Source organism: Chanos chanos, chromosome 16 (assembly GCF_902362185.1).
Source record: "Chanos chanos chromosome 16, fChaCha1.1, whole genome shotgun sequence".
NCBI classification, from domain to species: Eukaryota; Metazoa; Chordata; class Actinopteri; order Gonorynchiformes; family Chanidae; genus Chanos; species Chanos chanos.
The window spans coordinates 9863855-9887671 of NC_044510.1; the positions used below are offsets into that span (position 1 = coordinate 9863855).

At 41.9% G+C, this 23817-nt stretch overlaps 1 protein-coding gene across 1 annotated transcript in view; it reads left to right on the forward strand.

Annotated features, from left to right (window-relative positions):
• crhr1 (corticotropin releasing hormone receptor 1) overlaps positions 1-23817 on the forward strand; it is a 166011-nt gene that overhangs the window by 125304 nt on the left and 16890 nt on the right. Inside the window, exons 7-9 of the mRNA XM_030793977.1 lie at positions 424-506; positions 8820-8926; positions 22552-22672. Of these exons, the coding sequence (XP_030649837.1) occupies positions 424-506; positions 8820-8926; positions 22552-22672 (311 nt within the window). The remainder of the gene's footprint in view (positions 1-423; positions 507-8819; positions 8927-22551; positions 22673-23817) is intronic.

Genomic DNA, 23817 nt, shown 5'->3' on the forward strand with positions numbered 1-23817 from the left:
TTTTTGTCAAAAACTATGTTTGGAACTTTACTTGGTAAAGTCAATGATAAGCAAATGTTAAGTACTGGCATCAAATATGGATTGTATCGTATGTGACATGACAATATGTGACCCGATGGACATTGCGTAACAGCAAATCATTCACAGAAACAGAGTGTATAAAACATAACATGAGTGCAATGTCTGTCCAATTATCAAACATAGACCAGCGATGACATTCACATGGTTTTAATATTGATCTTGTACAGTGTTAGATTATGAAAGTACTCAGTGATATGACATAGATCTATAATGGGTTAGAACTGAATACTGAATGCTCTGGTTTGAACTGAGGTCACGGTCACACATTCTATGAGATTTTCTTTAATTAATCAGGGCTAATTCTCTAAACTGTGTCTTTGTTTTGTGTCTCTCTCTCTCCAGACAGTGTATACAGAGAGTGCCTGTCCAATGGGACCTGGGCGATGAAAGGAAACTATTCCCAATGTCAGGCCATCATAAAACAGGTACGTCCAACCAGTCAGCGTTTTTCACGCTCGAGAATTGAACAGAACTCTTGAGCTTCACACCAAAACCGCTATTATACCGGGTATCAAGAGCGACCCGTGAACAGGAAAATGCCAATTATCTCTGAAGTCTGAACTCTTTTCATCATAAAAGGACACACATTTAAAGATGAAAAGTCAAAGCTCTGATTTCTTACACATGCGAGCGCACTGACATTTCGTTGAAACGATTAAACGTTTTTATTTCTTCTTTTTTTTTCGGGTTTCATCCTAACCCCCGACCGCATTGCGCCTCATCCCGCATGCGGCGGGCGCGTAAGGCGGACAGAGCGGAGAGACATTTCACTTACGGTCAGACAGGGTATCTAAAAGATTAATCAACCGTCATTTTCTGTAAGAGGAGTGGGCGGAGATGAGGATAAATAATGTATTGTTCCTTTATCTCCGTTCAAAGTCGCTGTTTAACCAGGCATGCTGGGTGGCTGTAACACATCCAGGCAAACAACCTTTGGTATCAGCGAAATTGAACAGGAGGATGAGGCCAATGATAATGCATTAATATATCGGCTGAATTTCTTGACAATAGGAGACCAGCAGCGCGAAATCAGAGCACACCAATCACGCTTCAGATAAACGTTAAACTTTAATAAATCATCCGCTTTTGCAGTTAGTTCGAGACTGTGTAATGGTTTGTGTAATTGAGTCAATCTTTGATCAGTGAAGCAGAAACATAAGTAAGAGAAATATGTATCTGCTCCTCTGCTCCACTGGTAATATATATTAAAATGCCTGAAATATGGTTTTTTTTTTTTTTTTTTGTAACTCTAGTGTCTGAACTCGAGGACACAAATGAAAATTATAAACTAAAATGACAAATTTACTGTATGACACAATCAATTTTGAACACTATCTGTTTTTAACTCACAGAGCCACAAAACCTTTTTCATGGCAGTTGATGAGTTGTACATGGTACAACGACATTCGGGTTCTATTTTTAGGCACTGCCATACTATTTGTAACCTGTAGATTACAATTGGCACCTACACCCACAAAGCAACACGTAATCGTCTCTGACACACTTTTGGGGTTGGAACCTGAGAAGCGATCGAAGGCCCAAATCGCCTTTAGGTTCTCTCGGGTTTCTTTTGATTCAGTTGTGTCGAATGGAGTTGTCACGACCAGGAGTCAGATGCGCCCGTCTGAGATGTCGGCCTGAGATTAGCTTTATGTGGGCTAGCATGCAACCTGTTTCTGTTTCAATCTTTCACCACAGGCTATCTAACTATATATAGTAGTATAGGAGGAGAACTTTTCACACACAGTTCTGGTGCCCTGCTCTCAAATAACATCCATCACCATAACAGAAAGATCTAGGCCAAAGAACATCGTTCATAGCTGTAAGTTGTTTTTTTTTTTTTTTTTTGTAAGTAATACAGGAAATATAAGGAGGGTGAAGATGTATTTGGGCAAATTCCTTAAAAGAATGAATTCAAGTAATATGCAAATATGCATGGACAGAGTGAAAAAAATGACTTCTACGGGCTCGACCGCGAAGGACTTTTATCCCGTTAAACGTAGGGAAAAAAAAAAAAGCCGGCGATGGGATAGGCTCGAATCAGATAATCGGCATAGTAATATGAGAGAGGATAATATGTTTCCCCTCCAAAAGTAATTGCTCGCCGCTGAATGACTTTCTGTGAATGATTGACAGGTGATATGCAGAACTACAGCAGAGAGCCAGCACCTGCCGGCTAGATGAGATAGTTAGTCTAGTTTGTCTGCCACATTCAGCAGAAAGGAAATATATATATATATATATATATAGATTTAGCTGTCAAAATCTACGTATATGGAAGAGATCTCTGTCATTTCTGTGGATAAGAGAAAGGAGTGTGAGAAAGGGCCAGGAAAAATACCATTTTCCACTTTCTTTGGCTTAAAACCTATCAATTATATGTTGGTCAAGCAAAATTTTTCCACCTTCGTCATAAAAAAAAAAACAAAACAAAAAAACAACCAAAATACATCACGTCTATCTGCGCAAATTTAATTTAATATAATAAGGGACGGTCTCATGTCACAAGACTGTGAAAACGACAGCTTGTCAAGTACAGCGCCCGCTGTTCTTTTTTCTAAATTCTCCCATAATGGGTCATTTAAGACCTTGATTTTATACGTTTCTGTGCTGAATGATTTAATTGCGCATCTAAATGATTTTGAAGAACACATCTGTCCTTTTTGCTACTGGCACACAGCGTCTTTGTCATTCAGACATCCTGTTATTTTGACGGTAGGTCAAACTTAGGACCCTCTCCATGCTGAAGTCTGATTTAAAGGGAATGATTGAAGCTTTCAGCCTCTCCTTGTTTAAATATCTAGCGAATGCTATGCTATACTTCATAACATTCTGTTTGGCAGGATGTTAGAATAGTTTGACTCAAGTTGACTACAGCTAAAGGAAATGAACTGTAATGCAACTCTGTTATTTTATACCTTAAAAATGTCGAAGGAACTTGCAGTGTGCGCTGGCTCTCTTTGTAAGAGAAAAGATGTAACAGACATAGGCATGAAATCTCCGAAAATGGAAGAGGCGGTCGTCTCGGCGGAAAAAATCTTTATCGGCGGCACCGCGCCGTCGCTCCGCAAGGCAGGACACCACAACTCAACGACAACCCACACTAGACGTTAACTGGCACCAGTACCAGTACAACACGTGAGTCCTCTAAGGTTGTCCAAAAGCACCCCCCTATCCCGGTTGGCAGACGGACATCGAGCTGCCTGCCACCTATGCCATCTGGTTCCTGCGGGACTGTGGATTAAATAATTAATAAGTTTCGCGCACACAGGGGAAACATGTGGTGGCCGCAAGGCCGGGGCAGGAGCAGACGCAGAAAGACAGACCTGCTGAATCAAACCCTCGGGGAGATGCAGCAGAAGGCAGTGAAGGGTAATAACTCTATCATTCGCCGGCCAAAAAAAAAAAAAAGGAAAAAAAAAAAAAAAAGGAGAAAGCGTCCACAGGAGGAGGAAAACAGGTGTCCCTGGACACAAACACCTGGTTTTAGCGTCCGTTGACACTTTGAGACTGCAGCAAAAACGACGTTTATCAAAGGTTGATTTTTTTTTTTTTCCCCCCCTTCGTTCTTGAAGAGTCAGTTGTACCTCTAGCAGGAGTTGATGTTGATTTATGCAAATTTATTGACTTCACAAAAACAAATATGAGTAGAGAACATGAATGAATAAATAAATAAATAAATAGCAAATAAATAAGTAACGAATGACATGCACTATCTGACATGCACTATCTGCAGTTCAGTGACTATCAAGTGCAATGTAAGTTTCAGCAACAGCATCTAATGTTTTATTCTCACCATTCCGCTTGGAAAAAAAAGAGAGAGAGAGAAAAAAATAAATTAAGAAAAAAAAATACATCATTAGATTTCACAGCACATCAGTATTAATTAAACGGAACAGTTAAAATTATATTAAAATTACACTGAAAATATGTCAGCGCTTTGACTAGATGTCATTTAGCAGATGTGGTATCGTGGTTATTTTCATTTTTTGGAGGAAAAAAAAAAAAAAAAAAAGAAAAGAAAAATTTACGCTTCACTTACTTTAATTTCACAGAATAAGGGAGGCAGAGTCGAGTATTTTCCTCTAATCTCTGAGGAGAGGAGGGGAGAGAAGATGAGAGGGCACTTTTTTTTTTTTTTTTTTTTCCTCACCCGAGGTAGATGTGCAAACCTTTGAACGTGTCAGCCAGAGATGAGAGTTTTTCACTGACTGTTCTAAGTGCTGAAGAAGCTTTGTCATTTACCTATGCAAAAAAAAAAAAAAAAATTCAAGTGTCCTCGATGTATTTCCTGGAAAATGAGCTCAGCAGAACGTCTTGCCTTTTGTGCGACAGCGTAGAGGAGAATATTCTATTTCGGTATAACCATCGACAGCAGTCATGGGGAACTCTCAATGCAAAAGTTCAGTTCTCTTTAGATGACAGTCTTACCGCCTAGTTTGATAAGAAGCGGGATTAGGCTGTGACACTGTCAGATTCACGTAGAAACGCTCTGACAGGCCGTGAAATCCCGAGGTTGGTCTGAAACATCACTTTAAAGTCATTGTTTTGAAGTTTAAGGTCGGTGAAAATGTATAATGAAAACATAATGCGTCTGATGTGTAGTTAATAAACTAATCTAAGGCACTGGTGAGTTTTAAGACCTCTAATCTTGAAATCTCACAGACTGTAATTTCAACTAAATTTCAAGTAGCAGACTAATGAAGTCTCGGTTCCAATTTGACTGGTACCATCTGCGTCTTCCGATTGCACGATCCAATTGCACGATTAACCAAATGCCTGACGATCAGTCGGACAGGACCAGTACCGCGTTGTGTGGTTTGTTGTCTTAGTTTCAGTAATCATTTTTATAGAAAAGGGGGGGAGACATGGCCGTTAAACCTGAAGTGGTCGTACCTTTGCAATTACGTTTGGCCCAGGCCACATTCCCAATCCACATTCTTGGAATTCTCAATAATTACTTACATGAAAATGTAAATGTAGACACAAAATATAAAAGTATATAAAGAATGTACCTGTATAGAGGCATCTCTGAATATATGCATGTCATTTTACATATGTAATGCACATGTAGTTTCCAAATATATACAAACATAGAGAGAATACATAGATATCTCTGAAAATTTAAATGCGATTCTGAATAGACAGACAGACAGGCAGGCAGATAGATAGATAGATAGATAGATAGATAGATAGATAGATAGATAGATAGATAGATAGATAGATTATGTATCTAGATAGATAGATAGATACATAATCAATCAATCAATCTATCTATCTATCTATCTACATATAGAGAGAGAGGGAAGGAGAGAGAGGGAGGGAGAGAGAGAGCGAGAGAACTGTATAAAACTTTCAGCACATGATACCACTAAAAGAATTACAGTCCCAATGGCTTTTGCACCTGCTAGGTCCCGCCATGCACACATCGCTAAATAAAACGAGTGTATGTGACCCAGCAGTTTGTCTTTATTGTTATTGAATTCACGAGTGTTTGTTAACATCCTGAAAATGGTTTTTGAAACAGCCGGTTGTTTTCCACATTGATTTTAATAGATCAATTTCAGGAAACAATAAAAACATGAAAGCTGTATTTCAATCAGCAGTTGTCTCCAGACACCCACTTGCGACGGCTGTTTCTTCCATTTTCTCTCAACAATGTGGCGACATTCTAATATTGTTCATAAGCATTATATTAACAATTTAAACATACGTAAACCTGGGAATTTACCTCTGCCATCGCCTACTTCTTACTCACCAGCGTCGAGAACACGAGAAACTAATCCCTGAACTTTCTCGCTCCCCCCCCCCCCAACGCACCTAAACCATTATTTTCCGAGGTTACGCTGATGCAAAATTTATACCGTGACCTTTCCGTGCACCTCAAACACAAAAATGCTCTTTGCAGAGGTTTTTGTGGGTCAAGTTCTTGAGGAAAAAAGAGAGACGTCAGTGGAATCGATGCTGTCTTCAGTGGCTTTTTCCCACATTCCCTTGAGTGCAGAACAAGCAATTTGGTGTTAATGCAAGCGCCTTGGCTAGCATCAGCCTTAGCTCGCGTAAGCTAAAGCACCTCAGGAGACCCGAAAGGTAGCCAGAGAGAGGTGAAGAGAATAAAAAAGGGCTATTTTTAAAACGCTACCAAAACAACAACAACAACGACAACAAAAACAGCTCTCCTAAAGCAACGGCGGAAGTGAAGTTATGTGTCTGGAAAGCTGAATCGCGACATACATGGCCACGCCCACTTTTTGGATTGACGTATCGTCGCGGTGAAGGTATGCTGATGCGCACGAATGAACAGAGAGTAGTTCCTGCAGGAATGGCAAGGCTGCGGTTTGTCTATTTTTACTTGTTCGCTCTCTCTGTTTCTCTCTCATTTGCATAGTGACAAACAAACAGCGGCTCGGTTGCGGCTGCAGATGAATGAGAAGTTTTCACAGCCACGTGAAAGAGAGACGGAAAAGGCATGAATAAAAAGAGAGAGAGAGAGAGAGAGAGAGAGAGAATATTTTAAAGCCATGCCTCAGGAAAGAACAAGCCCACAGTGATTCAGAGAACAGGAAGAGAGTATTGTTAAAAATGTCCTCCATGCTGAGGCATCTGAGAGAGTGGTGGAATTCATTAGGTGTTGGGTTAAAATGGACTTTACACTTCTGCTGCCAAAATCAATAGAGAAATGATAGGCCAGAGGCCCGATATCCACCCGGCCACCCCTCCCAGATTTTAATTAAAATGGTTTAATCTCTCCCTCTAAATCACAAAAAGACCTCGCACGCTTGCCGGGAATTATCGTTCCGCTTTGCACCGTGTCTCACTTCATCTCCAAGGTTTCTCTGTTCTCTAAGCAGAAGATACGGTCTCATCAGGCGAAGGACGCGATATTCTTCCTCAGTTTCGCGAAAAAAGAGTACCGTCGCGGACGAAACCCGCTCTCGGTTTGGTGTTTACGGGGTTAAACGACAGCGGCTTGCACCGTTGAGAACCAGTGCGCCCCTCCCTGTCGCCATCACTCACCACAGAAAAGGGGGGGGGGGGGGGGGGTGAGGTTCGTTTCAGAGCTCCTGTCTCCTCCTCTCTCTCACCGTGCGCTGCTGCTGTCTAACGCTCCACGAACACTTGAGGCTGCCAGCAGGAGTACGTTTCATTGGCCTCTTTTACGGGAACAAGAGGAAATTGCCGACAGATTTCTGTAGCGAGAGGAGGCAGATCCAAGAGAGAGTGATAGAGAGAGAGAGGTGGTAGGAGCAGCATGTGTGTGTGTGTGTGTGTGTGTTTGTGTGTGTGTGTGTGTGCCTGTGTGTGTGTGTGTGTGTGGTGCAGGGTGGATCTGGCCACTGAACTACGCACACACATATACATAGACACACACAGGCACGCGCGCACACACACATACACATATACACATATACATACACAAGTGTTGCGTGACAAACATATGCTCCTTTGGAGCCCACGAGTGTGACCAGTGCAGGGGTCAGATCCGGGGCGGCGAGGGGGGGGGGGGGGGGGGGGGGGGGGGGGGGGGGGGGTTGGGGGTTAAAGTCATAAACATGCTGCAGCATGTATGTTTTCCATACATACGCACATACATGGCATGCGTACAAGCGAAAACAAACACATATGCTCTTCAAAGCAGCAAACCCATATCGCTCAATGAATAAATTAGGCTGACGTTTTAGAGGCTTTTTTTTTTTTTTTGCTGCTCCATTCCAGGAGCCAAATTAAAGACAACAGCTGTAAGAAAAAAAAAAAAAAAAAACACTCTAGCTTCACCCGGACATCTGCCCTCGTCCGGGATAAGATTATAATATTCATGATACCGGGAAACTGTAGCCGACCTGGCTGTATAGTGTCACCGACGCTCCTGGTTTTGCAAATAGGTAAAGTGACACTAACTCGCTCTCCTATCAGCTTTTTTTTTAAATTAAAAAAAAAAAAATTTACCCTGACCGTCTGTGTCTTTTGTGCCGTCGGGCCCTTTCTACCTTTAGGTTTACTGGCGGTTTGGTGTGTTATGTGTTTCAGCGTCTGTTGTCAAACGCATCACTACAACACCACCACCGCTACCACCATCTGATATATTTGTTGCATAATCTAGCCGCAGCTTCAACGAGTAATAATCCAGGATAGCGTCAGATTAGACGTGGGATTACGGAGGAGGAAATCCTCCTGTGTCGTCGGAGATTTGGATCTCTAATTTTCTTATTACAGCTCTCATCGTGAGGCGACAGGTCCAATGCGTTCAATTCGTAATTCCTATATTTCATTCAGGCTTGGGTTTTTTCTGGTACCTCTTTTGCTATCACTCACTCATCTTCAATTCAATATCATTTGTTTTTCTTCTCTGTCCTGTTATTGTCAAAGCATTTTTGTTTTGTGGCACTCAGAATGTTTATTATTTTTTGGAAGAATGTTCTTGTGAGATGAAGTCTGTATCTCCTTTTTAGATATTTTATAAAAGCGCAGAGATTTTGAATTTTTTTAAATTTTATTTCTGTTAGATTTTTGTTTGAAAACAACTCGGTTTAAACAAGTCAGTATTACCTACATTTTCAGCTACTTCATCAAATGTTCAGAAATGAAGCATTCTGTATCATTTACATATTTTAGCTCAATTTATTCAGAGTTCATTTAGTTATTAAGTAACTTGTTGTTGACAATTACCAGTGTCTAAAGATTAAAAATGTCATCTGTCACTTTATGTCATCTTTTTTTTCTTGTCCTTTTCTTCACAGACAAAGAGCAAATTGCACTACCACATAGCAGTAATCATCAACTACCTGGGTCACTGTATCTCCCTGGGGGCCTTGCTGGTGGCTTTCATCCTCTTTATGAGGCTGAGGTAAAACTTCCCTTTGTTCACTTGTTTTACGATGCGTTTCATTACGACAAAACAAAATTCCTCCTTTAAAATCTCAAACTATGAGCAAACAAAACTGAAAAAAAAAAAATGGTCAGAGCTGCTGAAATAATACTGAAAAGATTCAGGGCTGGCTCTTAGAATATATTGAAAATGTTCCAAAACACTCAAGTCAGTAACTGTGGTAGATGTGTCTTGTCGGTACACCTTCCCGCTATGAAAAGTGTGGGAAATTACAAGGGGGGTGAAGGAGGGAACGTTGACACTCTTTTTGGCGTGATTGAGATATTAGCTGACCTTACCGCGCGGTGCGGTGTAAAACATTTTAAGGTCAGAGCTAATCAAAAAAAAAAATCGCTATGATAAAAGGAATTTAATGTTGCAATTAAACAGACTCTGTCCCTATAAAAACGAAATCCACGAATGTTTTATAGCGACGCTGTTCTCCTGGCACCATCTGAAAATGATTGTTTGAGTGGTTCTTTGAGTCCGGCCCCCCAACACAAATAGGCGGGGTCTATCTGTCACAGCTCATCAGAGGAGCGATTGATTTACCAATCGCTTACAAGGAACATACGTGGACCGGCTAATCAAATGCAGCAGAACCCGCGTCAGCGGTTGATTTACTATCAGTAGACTGAAACGCTCCAGATCCTCCGCCGGCTTCACGAGACCAAGGGCAGTCCCGATCCGGGACGCCTGATCATCTGTTGTTCGCATCTACAGATCAATCAAAATATCACAGGGAAGGCAGACGGCGAGATTAAATATACTGCGCGTGGGATTATTTGAAGGCAGATTATCCACAGGACTAATCCAGCCTTGATTAATCTGGCCAAGATACTGCCTTCCAAGCCTAAACATATCTCCAATCAAAGTGTCTCTGTAGACTTAAAAGATCCCCATGGGGATTTTATTTATTTATTTGTTTGTTTGTTTGTTGGCAATATTAGCAACAAACAGTCACCCACTGTCTACTTACCTCGCCCCTTCAGAATCTCAGCGCCACAGTTCATCAGGGCGGATCAAGAAAACAGAAAACAGCAGTTGCAGACAGCAATGGCTCCTTGGGTTTTCTCTGGGAGACGAAGGATAAACAGCACAGAACAGATTTCAGAGTGAAGCCACACGCCTCAGAGTCTTTACGAGAGAGACAGTTGTGGCTTTCCTGATACAAATGCGTTAAAATTTTATAACTTTTTGTGTGTGTGTGTGTGTGTGTGTGTGTGTGTGTGTGTGTGTGTGTGTGTGTATTTTGTCGGTTTCTTTTACCACGTGAGGAATGCCAAGCCAAGCGCTTCCTGTTTTTGTCTTCTTTTTTTTTTTTTTTCTCGGTTTCACACGTTGTGATATTTCTCTGTGTTTTTAATAGAAGCCTTCATAATTGCTCAGAGTCAAACAGAACATACCAGCAAACAACAAACAAGCATATATGAAGACTAAAAAAAAAAGAACAGCATGCACGTCGCGGGAACGATTTCTCTTTTCTTACCTGTTATACCGAGATAAAACTTGCCCTTAAGGTGGAAAAAAAATAATCCATGCGTGTTCGGGGGCTTTCTCAATTTTTCAAACTAAACATCGCGCAGACATAAAACTCACAACAGCTGTCTGTGTCAATTCAGTAACCTTTCTAGGAATAATCTCCTGGGTCACTTCCATGTTTGCAGAGAGGGGAGAGAGAGAGATTTCAGGGGCAACAGTTTTCTTCACTTACACATGCAACAGCTCAAGTGTAGCTGATGTGGCTCTTTATTTATTTATTTATTTTTTTTCTTTGCGCCGGGTGGCTGAAGCAGCAGAGCGTAATAAAGAGGAGGAGGCACGTACGAGGTGCGAGACACCATGAGACCGGTGTCTCGTCCCGCTTCAGGTCAGGAGAGCTGTGACAAGACCTGTCCTCTCAAATCCAGATCCGTGACAAGGAGGTCTGAGCTCTCAGGCAGGATCTGCCTGACTTCCTTTCTTACTTAACACTGAAACCTCCAGAAGTCTACCACCCCTCACCCCCTACCCCTCCTCCCCAAAAGCACTCCTACAAGGTTCGAGGAGCCAAGGGGAAAAAAAAAAAGAGAGAAAAGAAATAACAGAAGGGAAAAAGGTTTTACTTTAGTCTGTGTGTCTAGATCAAGCGTGCTGTTTAGACATTTTCTACTCATGTCAGCTCAGGTGTGAAAATGAGAAATTACTTTTTTTTTTTTTTAATGAGTTCTTTCACATTTATTTGTGGTGTAATTGAGTGGAGATTTTTTCTTTCTTTCTTTCTTTCTTTCTTTCTTTCTTTCTTTCTTTCTTTCTTTCTTTCTTTCAAAAAGGAGAAAGTGCCTGCATCCGAAAACAATTCCCTCACACGCCTTGTCGGAAAAACGGAGCTCAGGCAAACTGGTTACATTTTGCTTGACGATAAATGAGAAGACATTTAAAGCAAACCGTACGTTTTTGGTTTTTTTCAGGACTTCATCATTTTCTCGTACGTGCCATGAAAGTGAAATGGTTGTAACATCGTGATCCGTTGTAGTACCATTACTATTGTGTCGTTTCATCCTAATTACTGAAGTAGCACCAATTTGATCTGTTTTCACACAAGGCTGGTTTTCTTCTTGAGGTAGAATGATAAAATGTGTGCTCTTTATGGGTTTTTGCTCTGCTTGGACAGTGATCATATGTTTTACTCTATACGCTGCAAACCGATTCACTCGGGAAAAAAAAGACCCAAAGCTCATGTTCATCTCAAACTTTCCCCTGGAAACGCAAGATGTTACCGCTCTTCGCTTTGAAATCGCTTTCTGCAAATCAGTGTCCGTTTAATGTCTCCGCAACGTATCCTCTTAGGAAGAGGACTTCCAGTTTTCTATTTATGCCACTCCTGACGTAGCATTGGGGTTGAAAAAGCCAGGGGTGGGGGGGCGGGGGGTGGTTGATTAGGACGCGGCAGACCTCAGAGCACATGGTCTCTGCGTGAAATTGTAGGCCTTTAGCCAAGCCCAGCCGTACCCCTACGAGGGAACAGACAATCGAGGCTGGAAACCAGCGTGGGGTGTTACGGGGTACAGCTGCACGCCATTTGGCCTGCAAACCACCCCGGGAGGTTCTGCCGTCATTGACCGCAGCAGGGAGCCACCTCGTCCCACAGATCTCGACGTTTAGAAGGACGATCTCGAGCGCCCCTCCTGTCCCCTTCACCCTTTGTTTGTCGGCCACTTTTGCCTCCGCGGAGTACGTAACGAACTGGAGCGGCGAACACGAGGGTAGATCCTCCCCACAGTTACAGTGGGACAAGGAGTGTGTGTGGAGGCGCTCAAAAGTGTCGATTAAACCCCCCCCCCCAGGCCGCGCAGGAGATTATTCATAAAAGGAGAGCGCTTAAGCAAGAAGTTGCCTACGGTATGAGATCGATGGGATTTGAAAACAAAGGGGGAAAGTAATGAACAAAGCTAAAGTTAAGGTAGGGAAGAGAATCCCGCTGTTCCGTATTGGGCACAGGCAGCAGCAGGCTGTCACTCGGAGAGTTTACACGTAAGAGAAACAATGAGTCAAATGGGAGACAAAAGAGAAAAAGACAGAGGACAATTGCTAGCATTTATACGTCTAAAAAAAATGTCTTTCTTTTTTGAAACATTTTTTTATTTTTAACAATTCAACCATTCACAGAAAGCTTTCGGGTGTTGTAAACAAACATCCATATGGAAGCAACAAAGGGACTTTGTGTCTTGGTTGCTCAGCTGACCGACATGTCGCGTCTGTAAACGGGTACGTCATTTGCACGTAATTCATAATTCAACCGTTGTCAAGGCTCAACGTTCTCCCTCTCAATCGCAAAAGCGACGATTCCAATAAAGGATCCAAACGACACAATTTTAGTTTGCTATGATTTTCTTGTCTAGATACTGAGCCTTCTTTATGTAATCTTATGCAGAATCTCTCCATTACAGCTTTCTTTCAATGCATTATGCAATTATTTTCTGCCCACATCTGCCAAATGGCTGTCTTAGTCTTAGTGTTGCTATGAAACTCAGTGGTTGTTGATCTAAACTCGCAGGACCTCAGCACAGCTCATCTTAGCTCATATATGGCTCGCACTAGTCTCGGATAAGGCTCATTTAAATCTAAAATGTTCTTGTAAAATAGCATAAGAGGTGCATGAAAAAAATGTGCGCGTAGCTCCCGTAACGCGCGACCGCTGCCCAGATATGACCCATGAAACGGCTTTGGCTTTCTCTGTGTAAGACCTGTGTAAAACATGTGTAATTCTGATGTGACCGTTGTAAAACTGACTCGCTGGTTCATGTAAGTCCCTGGATATGGACACGAAGCAATACATCTAGGCTCCAGTAAAGCAGATGTGTGGTTATACTACAACTATGGTCACTTTGTTTGCGGTGTGCCAACCTCGCTATGCCCCGTGCCAGGGCAACAGCAGGGAGGGCTGCCGTGTGGTCAACAGGCACAGGGTCCAAAATCACATTGTGCCAGCGTCACCGCTTCAACAGATCGCCTGCCAAGCACCGTAGCTCCTTCTGCACAGCTTGCCTGTTTGTTGTCCCCTGTGGCACTGCAGTTATGCAATGGATTTCAAAGCACACATCAATCCAGGACAGACATACTGGATAATGGTTCTAGAAGCTTAGGATCACTGTGCCTTTTATATTCCCGCGTCTCTCCAGTATGGTGTCGCGTCCTCTGGACATCTGTAATCGAGCTATATCACACCTGTGGTTGTGACTCCACACAGGAATAACAAGAGTCAAAAGTAATGATTCACTTTCCTTGTTCCTCTTTGCCCCCCCGTTCTTATTTTCTAGACCGGTTTACTCAGGGGGAACGTGATTCATATTACAGTGTGACGAAAATCTACCATAAAGGATATTATTATTACTATCATTAGTTAGTAGTAGTAGACAAATATCTTCTGCAAACAGAAGTACCGTTAGTATTAGTAGTAGTGGTCTTATTAACATTTGACCTGATCTGAGCTAATCAAGAGCCAATCAGTTGGTGGTCGACCTGATTTTAGCCAACCAGCTGTGATGGTCAACTGATTGATTAAATTAGTGCATTGGCCCAAAGAAGAAAAGGTCAGCGCCGCAAAGGACCCTGACAGAAGGACGTTCTGTTTGATTGTCATTGAGCTGCTGGTGCAGTGATTAATGTTGCTCAGTTTGTGAAATATCTCTGATTAGCGGTGAGACATTCTTCACGTATTAGTAAAGCTTTTGAACACCCTCTTGTTATAACGTTTGCAATCATATGTTGCATTTCTTTAACCGACAATGTTGATTTCACATACATAATGCATGCCACTTGTGATCCGAATCTAAGGTAAATGTTAGCGTAGCATATTTAACAAAACGGAAAACACTGCAACCTTGGGCTGCCTGACTCTCCAGTATGAGATGACGAAGTTTAAAAACAAAGGAACTTTCCGTGGTGTTACCAAACAGACTGCCGGCATGTCACCGCTTTCCTGCATTTGTCACGAAGGCTCGACAGTGTCTCACTGAATTGCCAAAAACACCCACAGTATGTTGGTAATTAGCACATGAGAAAGGTCTCAAATGATTCAGCTACCGGTGCCAGTTGTCGTTCCAAGTTTGAACTAACGAACGAATGAATCAATCAGTATCACTGACAGCTAGCTAATAACTTTTTTTTTTTTTTTTTTTTTTTTTTTTACTCGGTGACAGCTAGAGTAGTAGACATGCAGAAGGTTTGACAAATGCAAAAAAGTCCTTCTGTTTGATCAAGGTTGAGTCTGCATAGGATTGGACAGAGCTCATCCACGAAGCTGAGAGCGATGATGAAGTAGAAGTAGGCTCAGGATAAATTAATCATTGTTATGGGTCGAAGCCTTTGCCTGCCTCCGACCTTGAGGTGAGGAAGAATCAGGGGAGGGCGCTGAGCCGTCACACGGAGATCCGGAGAGGCGTCAACGTTAGATTTTTCTGACGAGGTTGAACCGTTCTGTCCTTTCGGTGGACCGCAGTCACCCAGAAAACCACCGTGCTCGGCTGTTTCTGGTGAGCCTGCGACGAAAGGTCGTAGCAAGAGCAGGAATGCGGCCAATCTGAAGAGCGAGCAGAAGCAAGGTGTTTTCCACTGCCCCAATAAATCAAAGTCTCACTGTTAAATGTTAAAGAGTTCAAATTTGGCGTCATATCTTCATTTATATCTTTATATTTTCATCTTTATGTCTTAATTACTGCTTACTGATCTCAGATTTGGCTCCTAGTAAAAGTACAAAGCAATGCCTTGAGTCCAAAGGACTGCTTCATGTTGAACAATGTTTTCAGTATACTCAAGTCAGTATATTGGATGTTTGGAATGTTCTGGAGTAATTATAAATCATTCCTTCAGGCAACCTTTAAAAGAAGCAGCGTTGAAACAATGTTAGAATACACACAAACATGCAGACGTGTTACTCGGCAACTACTGTTTATGCTAGCTTTTAGCATGGTTAAGCAAAACAGATTTCCTATTGCTTCTGCGTTCCCTCTTAAAAGGTGAGTACCGACACTTACCCACCAGGATTAATTATGCAAAGGTTGCTAAATTCCCTTGAGAAAATCAAAACAAACAAGTTTTCAGATAAGTGGAGGAGTTTACTTTGCGTCAGCAATGCTAGCTTCAGACATTGTTCCTGAATATTAGCTAAGCAAGTCAAGTGTGATATCTCCAGGGGAATCTTTCAGAGTGTGTTGAGCTAAGGAATTAAAGAAGTGAAAACCCCGTGAAACCTCCGAAGAGTCTTTCTTCCACATCCTTATCATTTAGTTCTGGTTGACGCCATCGATCGTGAGTGTCCATGTCGTTTTCTTCATTGTATTTTATGTGGGAGGGAAAATGGATTTCCCTGACTTGATCCAAATGAGTCTTATGAATTATTCAGAGGCACACATATGGGCTCACCCTCTCAAATACTCCAATGAGTCAATGCTGGCCTTTGGTTACTGCTGTGATCGGCAGTGTGTGTGTTCTCGCGGAGGGTGGTGGGAGTTGGGAGTTGGAAGTTGGGGGGGGGGGGGGTGTCTGAGGGTCGGATGAGTAGGAGAAGAGTCAGATGTGGGACAGTTGTGTGGGAGTTCTGGATGTTTTTTTTTTTTACTGGTCTCTGCTTTGGTTCATCAGACAGGGACAGGAGCTAAGAGAGGAAGAAGAAAATATCATTGAGCTTCAGAGAGCTGTGAGCCAGCAAGTGCACACATGCACACACACACACACACACACACACACACACACACACACTTTCTCTTTCTCTCTCTCTGCTGAAAAGGACAGTGCAGCTATACAATGTGCAAAAGCGTGTGTGTGTGTGTGTGTGTGTGTGTGTGTGTGTGTGTAGGCATGTGTGTGAAGTGTGTAAAATGACACTGATCCAGAAGAATTGTACTGCTGTGCTGTTAAAAGAGACACTGCAGTTTCCTCTGCGGTGTCTCTTTTAATGAACGGTGGTAGAGTCTGTCACTCTGAAAAAACACCTCAGCCGTGCAGTTCTCATCACAACTGGGCCAGAAAGAAAAAAAAAAGAGAGAGAGAGAGAGATAGAAGGAAAGACAAAAATAAAGGAAGCAGGTTGAGAGAGAGAGATGGAGGGACTCTTATGCTGTCTGGCATATTTCACCGGCTGCATACAGTGAGGAAGCAGTAGTATGTGTATGTATATGCAGTTCAATACGGCCCAGCTGACTTCATTTTGCAGTCTGCATTTCTCTGCTTTTTGGACGTTCGGATACTTGAAGGAAGCTTCGGTGCGTAATTATCTGTGGACTTTGCCATGTCGCTTTGCGTTTTTTGCCATGTCGCTAACAAGACCACCATGTCAAAAGGCTGGAGGAAGGGAGGAGGCACAATTACCGCACAGACTTTAGTTAGTCATGTCATAACACTTTCCGTTTTCACAAGAACAAGAAAGCTTGACGCATCCCCGGCTCGGAAACCGTTTGCTACACTCTGCTGATTTTGCTCTGCCACAGTCTCCCTGTCCCCCCCTAAGTCCATCTTTAAACACCCCCCCCCCCCCCCCCCCCCCCCAAAAAAAAAAAAAAAAAGAAACGCACCCTGTTTAATGGTCTGCTCACGGTTTTTTTCTTTTTACCCCAAAAAGAAAAAAAAAATCGTTCCTAAGCGTCTTTAGAGGTTCAAGTTTTACCCTGTGAGAGGTAATATTACAAAGCTATGTTTCATTTGAACTCAACTGCACTTCAGTTTGGATCCATTTGCATGTGGAAATGAAACGGTGAGAGTTTTGAGGGAGTTTTTATGTCACTTTATTACACTTCATTGTTTAACATTCCAGTTAGACTGTTCATTCTCACATTTCCATTTTTTGGTTGTGTTTCGTCTCACAAAAAAAAAAAAAAAACATTTCTCAAAGGAAACTTATGCAGACTGTATGATGAGTGTTTTAATTTAATTTGTGTTATAAATCCAATCGCTTATTAATTAAAATGTAACATGTATACATATGTAAACGTGTGTAACCTTATATACTGTGTATCCTAGACTTTACCTTATATTAACAGCATTTCATACTTTCAAGTGCTGAGGTTTTAGAGTTTCAACAATCACGTGTTCAGCATTTAAATCTGATGAGACAGCAGGTTTTTGTTTGTTTTGATTTGTTTTATTTTGTTTTTGTTTTTGTGTTTGTGTTTGGGTTTTTTAACCAACACTAGAAGAACATATTTATGATATACGTGTTCCAGGTTTTCTGATTGAGAGAACCTGAAAGCAAACCCATCCTGTGGACAAGGACGCTCTTGGTCTCGACACTGAAACTGATGGGGGGGTTGATCCATCTTAGCAGAAAGGTTTGCTGACTCCTGGATTTTACGACGCCACTGAAAGATAAGGGGTGAAGTGGGGAGGGGAAAGTTCAGCACATGTTTGAGGCATGTCCGTAAATAACGCTTTTAACCTTCTACTTCATTCTTAGAGGTCAAACCAACACTTTGTCTCCATTTCCAAGTCAGGTCAGCTGAATGATGCATAGTGCCATTAAGGGAGAGTGAAACTGTGTGTCTGTGTGTGTGTGTGTGTGTGTATCCCATCAACTGCCATCTTCATATCTAAAACAGATCCCTTGTCTGTGTTTTTTTTTTGACTGAATAATGGATTATTTACTTTTATGCCCTCACTGGATTCGATTATGATATAGAATCAGGAAAATGGTGCTAGTTTGAACTCGTACTATATATTTCATCCTTTGTTGTTTTTTTTTTCCTCCGACGTGCCTTTCCTGCTGTTTTTTTCATCTTGGAGAAAAACACTACTTCGTCACGAATCTCTCTCTCTCTATTCTTTCTCTTTTTCTCCATGTGCCGGAAACTCAATCACCTCTGCACAGCGCTCTGTCAAAAATTACTAGACAGTCATCACTTCCATTACCTTATTAAAAGGAGTATTATATCAGTCCCATATGTCTTTCTCTCTGTCTCTCTATATCATTTTGGTTTCCCTTAAGCTGGCTGATGACTGTTATGACTTAGCGCGCGTTATGACTTTGTTATTCTGAATTGCTCTGAACAGTGTGCTAAGATGATATGGCAGAATTTGCTTGTTTTTGATGTTGCCTAATATTGTAATTTAGTCTTCTGCAATAAATGCATTTCTCACGCGCTTAACGTAATTTCACCGCACATCCGCGGGCTCAGCTGTGACTAATTCTTTTCACAGAGGGAGTCAGTGAGTTTCTGTGTGTGTGTGTGTGTGTGTGTGTGTGTGTGTGGGGGAGCCTCTAAGTTTACATTGTCTGATTCACTTTTTTCATTCAGTGTGTTTGAAAATGACTTAACCTCCTTCTCCCTTATCCTGGACTGACCAGATTCCATCACGTTGGTCATCAGTGGCATATTGCTTTGTTATTCAATGGTCTCTTTTCGGTTCAAATATAGAGTGCCTAACAGTCATGTTTTTTTGTAAAATCTTTACCCTCTGGCTGAAAGTACGTAAACAACTGAAAAAAAAAGCCTTCACCCCTGAAGATACTCCAAAATCCCTTTTTACAAAGCTTTTGAAGCAAGCTCTGTGGTCTTTGTAATGGCTTCCTTGGCCTTGAGAAGGAAAGAAGAGAAAATCTCTCCCTAAGAACTCCTTGAAGTGGAACGAAAGAACAAAAAAAAAAAAGGATAAGTCACTGCCCTTTTTACCTCTTGAAATTTTATTTAGCGTTCTCCAAATGTCTTCATTCCTCAAAACTCAACAGTTTATGATCAGAGACATGTGTGACCTTCAGATAATGGTAAATGGAACAATAATAAGTGTTGACATTCAGTAATTACATTTTTTTCTATAGCCTCTATATTTCTCCTAATGATACAACTTGACTAAAACTGTCTTCCTGGCTATAAAGAGATCAAACTTTTTTTGTGGGTGTTGGGACACTGTAGAAAACTGCCTAATGATATGTTGGGTAGGCTAGATGTAAACACTGCAGAGCTCTATTGCTCGTCACTATACTAGTATTGTGGGAGCAGTTATGAAATGGTGTTGTTTCTATTAGTGTTAAGTCAATCTTGAAGTCTAAGAATGGGCTGTTGTTGGAGTTTTCCCTCAATCGGAGAGTGTTGGGTTGCGTTGGGTTGGGAAGGGGGGGGGGGAGTGTTAAAATATACGACGTAAGAAAGAATTTGAGGCAGGAGAAAGAAAAAAAAAGAAAGAAAAACATTCATGTCAGCCCAGTAATAGGCCTGTGTAATCCACGTCTGCTCTCTTTCTCTGTCACTCCCCGTCTCCATCTCTCTCTTTCACTCTGACAGGCTTGGTTTGTAAATTACTGCAGGCAGTCAAACTATCTCTCACTCTGGCCTTACTTAGGAAGAGAGAGAGAGAGAGAGCTGTTGAAAGAGGAAACTAGGCAGAGGATAAGAGAAGCAGAACTACAAAAACAATGAAAAGATTGGAAAACAGAGAAGACTGGAAGATGAATCAGAGGAGGAAGAGAAGGCAAGGAAGGTGTATGGCATGATATGTGAGCTGAAAGAGAAAGGGAGAGGTAGTTTGCAGTTGTTGTGTTTTTTGGGGGGTTTTTTTGGTCGGGAGAATGAAGAGATGCAGAACGTGAACACGGGACGGACGGCGCGGGTCCAAAAAAGAGACGCGGACGAACGCAAGAGCGATAAGAACGGAGCGCGTCTGAGAGAGAAAAATTAGAAGCCAGCGAGACGGGGAAAAAAAAAAAAAACACAGAGAATTTTTTGGGGGAGCGGAGACTTTATGAAGAGTGGGTGAATGATGGAGTGAGCGAGGGAGAGAGAAGGAGCGATGAAGAGGATGAAAGGACGTGACAAAAGCCATAAAAGAAGACTACATCTTCGCTGGCTGAGGTCCAGCCACGTCGGATTAAACATCATTAAAGAATTGAACTTTAAAAAAAAGCTTTAAAGGCTTCGCGACCACTTAAACAGCTTTGGCACAACCTCAAGATCATTTACTAGGGAGAGAGCTTATACGTGTGAGAGCGAGAGAGTGTAGATGTGCGTTTATGTGCGTGCGTGTGTGTGTGTGTGTGTGTGTGTGTGTGTGTGTTTGTGTGAAATACCGACTGAAGGTTAAGGAGGACAAACAAAGTGAATGAAACGCTAAGAAAGAGACCAATTAAGATGGATAGATACAAGATGAGAAGGAAGAAGAAAGAGAGAGAGAGAGAGTTCGAATGACTAGCTGAACGATTGTTAATTTTGTAAACGAGTCTCGTATAACCTGAATACACAGCATTCAGTGAAGCACGTAAGATGCCTTTCAAACGCATCCCATGCACTCATGTCACAGCAGCGAATCGGAGCAACGTTTAAACGACATTGATGATGCAAGCAGTGCTGAAATATTTAGTGAAATGCAATTGAGAGAAGCTCTTAGAGAAAGCTGTACAACACAACATTTAAAAAAAAAATGGATACACATTTGTTCCCCGGAGTTTTATTAGGCCTGGATTTGTGTTAGTGCTTCCCGGGATAACTGGTAAAATTTAGAAAACAACTGTTCCTACCAAGCCCATTTGCCCCTTGGTACAACACTGATGGCAGGGATTTGAAAGAAAGGTGAAAAACTGTAGGGGGAGGGGGTGCTGTTTGTTTATCCCTCCCCCGTAGAGTATCACTTTGGGGGAGTATCTTGTTTGTTTGTTTTTGACTTTGACTGAAAATGAAAGATTGGCATCAGTCGTCATGAATTAAGACTCAAATTCAATCTGGAAGATTGTTAGGTGTGTTCTGGCAGGACTTCAGTGAAATGCCAACACCAACTCTCTTGATTTCTTTTGAAAACTGAAGCACTAAAATTCATTTTTCAAGTTATTTTTCAAGTTATTTTGAACGGTCAGTGGTTGTAGTCCTAGCGCCCCTTGTTATGAACACAAAAGAGATTGGAAACATAAACTCATAAGTAAATGAATGAATGAGTGAATATACCATTATGTTAACACCGTTAATCTGCAGAAACAAACTGTTTTGAAGGTTTCAAACGCTCTTTTAAACTATGGCGTCATTAAGGTCCCTCGGGGCAGAGACCTGCCGTGGTGAGCCACTTCGCCGATGTCCGGTGATTGTGTGTTTGATACACAGACACGTGATACACTCGATACCAGATGAGTCAAGCTTACTCACAGCCAAACACCAGATACGTCAGATCCCTCTCTGGAAACTCGATGTCCGCGAGCCGTCTTTTTCTTTTTCTACTCCACGAACGCAAAACTCAATACGCCTTCCACCATCGAATTTCAGAGCGATAAGGTTTATTTTATTGCTCGGTTTGCGTGAGAAGTGAAAGGGAGCATGTAACGTTCTTTTTTCAAAGGAGTCGGCTGCAGAAAAGAGGTAAAACAATTGGAAGAAAAAAAAAAGCGGGAAGGAGGGATTGTGTTAATTAAAGAAGTCAGAAGAAGCAGCCGACTCCTTTGATTTGGGTAGAGAAAGACGATAAAAATAAAAAATAAAAAACAAATAGGAAGAAAAGAACGTTACATGCTCCCTTTTACATTTCACCAAGCGGTTACCGTGTACACAGAAAACATCAAACGGAATTCGACTTCCCAAAAAAAAAAAAGGGACCAAATTAGCTACATTCACCCTCATGACAAATACTTCAGTAGTCTGGAAGCACGTTCACAATCCAGATAACCCGCGGAACAACCGACCCAGTAATCCCCATTCAAAGGAAGACTAAAGAGAGATAACTTGCCCGACGTTCAACTTCAAAACAAAAACGCCCACGCGCTGTATCGGATAGCATGTTGTGATATTTAACTCATTATTCTTGTGCGAGATCAGCAATAGAGATTTCAGCTTATTGAGAGAAAAAAAAAATCCTAGTAAACATTGGGGACAAAAAAAACAGAAGAATATTAATTAGTCATCTGTAAGCACACCTTAAAAAGTCTGTCACAGAAAAGTGATTTGTATCACTTGATTTGCAGTAACGTGCTCTGTTGTATCCTATCCTAGCCTGTCCTTTTGTCTTTGGTGTATAACATGACTGGAAGTATGCTGCAGGAATAGTAAGGGGATGCTTGGAAACAGTTTCTTCGGATTTCTCGAATCTTATTTCTCTAATCCAGTTCTATCTAGATGATGTGGTCTCACGTGTCTTTCCGTTCTGTTCTTCTCGTGTGTTAGGAGCATCCGATGTCTGAGGAACATCATCCACTGGAACCTGATCACTGCCTTCATTCTGCGTAATGCCACCTGGTTTGTGGTGCAGCTCACGATGAACCCTGAGGTGCACGAGAGCAATGTGGTGAGTATGGTTACGTATGCATGCACACACACACACACACACACACACACAAACACAAACACACACTCACTCACATACACACTCAATCTCTCTCTTACATATATAGTGTGTGCTTATGGTACACATGTGCATACTGATACAAGCACTGAGAGCACACATACAAGAATGGTACCAGTGGGTACACATATACATTGCACATATACATAGAACTTATTCTCACCTAGGGATGTACACGTGCTGACAAGGCCATAGCAAGCAAAAACACATTGTGTTTTTTTGTCTTCTCTACTTCCACCTCTCTCTCTCTCTCTCTCTCAGACACACACACACACCTCCTTTCTTGCTCTGTCACACGCACACACACACACACTCTCCGTCCTATCACTCGGCGTTAATTAGATAGTACGCTTGTTCCTGCCCTTCGGGTTGAATCTCTGCGGTATCCGGGAGGCAGTTGCGGGGTGGGGGTAGGTGGAGAGGTGTGTAATCCTAACTGACTCGGAGCACCGTCGCTTCAACCATTTCACTGGTAATGGCTAAGACACCACGCTCCCCCCCCCCCACCTTCCATGCTGTTCTCGCTTATGTAAACATCTCCGCCTCCTAGGGCCTGTCAAATGTGCCTCCCAGCAACTTAATGACTCTTCATTCCAACTTACCTAATTAGTATAACTCAGATGAGAAATTAATTAATCAACAGTTCTGTCAATAGAACACCCGAGGATACAACCTCAAGAATATGCTTGCTGAAAGTGGATTCAGGACTCAGACTCGATTTTAAAGCGGGTATTCAAAAGTTGTATGAGTTGACCGAGAAGGGGGGCAGTAATTCAAAACACTTCGACTGTAAAATGTTCTGATTTTGTTTTCAGAAAAATGTATTCAGATCTTGATATAAAAAAAATCAAAAATAACATTTGGTACATGCTGTTCCTGAAGAAAGGACTGGTCGACATGAATATGGAGATATGAAAATACTCACCAAATACGGTGTGCTTCCAGAAAGCCGTTTGGCCTGGTTATGAAACGTACAGACATTTTGCCTCAAACGCCTTCAAATTCTCTCCAACTCAAAGTTTTGAAACCTGTAATTCATCGCGTGAGTCTTCCTTCTTCTGTGGATGACTCACTTTACTCACGCTAAG